The sequence below is a fragment of the Neopelma chrysocephalum genome, unplaced genomic scaffold (assembly GCF_003984885.1).
Source record: "Neopelma chrysocephalum unplaced genomic scaffold, ASM398488v2 Primary Assembly neopelma1_97068, whole genome shotgun sequence".
In the NCBI taxonomy this organism is placed as follows: domain Eukaryota; kingdom Metazoa; phylum Chordata; class Aves; order Passeriformes; family Pipridae; genus Neopelma; species Neopelma chrysocephalum.
The window spans coordinates 1-2607 of record NW_020925710.1 but is presented as its reverse complement, the minus strand read 5'-3'; the positions used below and the strand labels follow the sequence as shown (position 1 = coordinate 2607).

Below are 2607 nucleotides of genomic sequence, written 5' to 3'. Positions count from 1 at the left end.
TCCCTTAAGGGGACAAGGGGAGACACTAAGAGAGATTTCTATGTGCTATGTTTATATAGAAAGATAATATTATATGAAATAAATTCGATATCTATGTGCTACAGTAAATATCTCTAGGTCCTATTAGTTATAAATATCTATATACTAAAGAAAAACTTCTAAATTGATATCTAAAAAATTTCAGGTCAGGTCCAACTGGGTGTGCACAACGCTGACCTAAAGATGGCCCTTCAGGGATCAAGAAGGAATAGGGTCTGGGATGAGGAGATCCTCCACCCAGGCCACCACAAACATAAGGAGGAATAGTGGCGATGCCTCTGGCTTGATCCCTGAGCAGCTGGAGCTGCCAGAAAGAATTCCTGGGCCCATCTGCAATGGCCACAATGACTGTGAGAGTGGGAGGGGAAAGGAGGATGAAAGTCATCTTTGTAGCCCCCCCGGCCATCACTGGATGCTGTGCTGGGCAGACTGCTGAGAGGGGAATGCTGATGGCAGAGTGCTGCTGCACAGGGTTTTCTCTTCCCTCTCTCTGTCCCACATGCTCCTCTCTTTTTGCCTGCAGTAGGAGGTGGTTGTCTTGGACCAGCTGTGAGCCCCCCAAGCACAGCTGTGTGCAGGAAGACTTCTTTCAACGGCCGTCTCGCAGCATTGTTGAGAGCCGATGTCGCAGTTCATCGCACTCGTCCATTGCCTGCGCGTGGGCGGCCGGATCCATGGCCAGGCGATGGAAGAGGTTGGGTGGCTGGGCGGTTTTGACATCCGGGGGCAAGAGAATCTCCTGAGGAAATGTCCGGTTGCCCACAACAAAGTGGTCAAGGCGTTTCTCTTTGAGGGAGCTGTGCAGGTACTGCATGGCATCCTCCAGCCGCCGCCGGAAAAGTGTCATGCGCCAGCCTGACAGAGGTACGGTGTTCAGGAGGTGCATCACAATGGTCTTCATCGTATAGGTGGAGAAGCCTATGCCCAGAAGAGCTCGAGCCAAGACATGCAGGCATTTGAGGTGGCAGCTGTGAGGTGGAGCCTGCTCGGTAATGAGCTTTAAGAACTCCATCTCTGCCACGGCGTAGGTCTCAGGCCACATTGTGCTTGGGGTGAAGAGGGCCTGTGTAGGCTGGCTGCTCACATAGATGTCTGAATTACCTTCTTGCACCCCAAAGAGCAGCTCAACCGTCAGGCTCTCTCCGTCTCTAGTCACCTTGAATTTGCAGCAGCGGCTGGGGGGCAGCAGCACTAATTGCCAACTGTGTGACTGAGGCAAAGCCGGCCAGCTCGCTCTCACCAACTGGTAGAACCAGCGGGCAGTTTTATCCACATCGAGGTAGGAGCCGGTGCAGAGGGTGTTCAGGAAGGTGGGCTCCTCATTTCTCCTCTGCTCTTCCTCTGGGTGGTGGACGGAGCACAGCACGTTCTCGTCCTGCTGCTCCCTCGGGCAGGTGCACACCGGCTCCACGCGGACGCAGAAGTTCCTCCCTGGCAAGTGCCCCAAAGTGACCATCTCCAGATGGAAGGTGTACCCCAGGGGAGGACTGAGAGGTACAAGGAAACAGTACACAACATCCTCCTCCCGGGGACTCCAACCTTCAAAGGCACTGCCCACCCCGATGGCTCGTTGCGGCACTGGGTATGAAAAGCCTGACAAGAGGTCTGCAAAGAACATGGTGAAGCTGTCCACCAGGACTTTTGTAATAGCGCAACCTTTCATCAGCTGCACTCTGTACTCCTCTAAATGCCGTCTCAGGCTGTGGGCAATAACATCCTCTTCTTCTTCTACTTCATTTGCAAGATCGTGGTCTTCTCCTTCACTTGCATCATCATCGTTGTAGACTGCCTGCACACTCACATCACTGTTTTCTTCCCCTTCATTTCCACCACCATCGCCATCTCCTTCCTCCTCCTCCTCGCCATTGTTGCCTGGCTGGCGGCTCCTTCTGCTGCGGATAAACCACAGCCACAAGAGGAGGCCCAGGACTCCAGCCAGAGCCCAGAACTGCCCCTGCTGCAAGGCAGCCCAGAGCAGGGCTCCCCAGGCCCTGACACTGCGCTCCAGGCTGCTCTGCTCCAGCTCCTGCAGCAGCCGAGTCATCTCCCTGTTCAGGAGCTTTGCACGCAGCTCCATGCGCGCACGGGTGACCTCGTCCAGCCCATCACCCACCATCTGGGGGTACTGGATGAGGGTTTGCAAAAGCACGAAAAGAAACACTTTCGCAGCCATGGCCTGCGGGAGGAGAGAGAGAAGGGGTTGAGTGGGGCTGAAAGGGAGGGAAGGAGCTAGAGGTGAGGGCAGTGTGGATGGGAGCAGAGGGGATGGGGAGCAGGAAGGAGAGGGCTCCAGGGCAGCTGGCAGGCAGCAAGGCCTGTCCCACTGGCCCAGCAGCAGCAGCAGCATTCTGTGCCCCAGGTGTTGTGGTGAGGGATTGGCCCTGGGTGCAGAGGGAGAACCCAACCCCAGGGGCAGCGTTTGGGCCCCGGCCCTCGCCCAGCGCAGCCTCGCCCCTGCGTGTGCACTCACCACTTGTCCAGGCTCGACTGGGGCAGCGTTACCTGCTGGGGCCATCTCTAGCTGCCCCCATTGTGACACAATCCCTGTGATGTCACAAGAGCCAGATC

General features: G+C 56.0%; 1 protein-coding gene across 1 annotated transcript; it reads right to left on the bottom strand.

The window, feature by feature from the left end:
* Window positions 1-314: 314 nt before the first annotated feature.
* Window positions 315-2555, bottom strand: LOC113961200 (inositol 1,4,5-trisphosphate receptor-interacting protein-like 1). Its single transcript, XM_027671333.1, has 2 exons — window positions 2510-2555; window positions 315-2215 (listed from the first exon to the last, which is right to left on the bottom strand). Exons 1-2 carry the CDS (start codon window positions 2552-2554, stop codon window positions 629-631), a joined length of 1632 nt encoding a protein of 543 aa, XP_027527134.1. The 5' UTR covers window position 2555; the 3' UTR covers window positions 315-628.
* Between the last annotated feature and the right edge of the window lie 52 nt (window positions 2556-2607).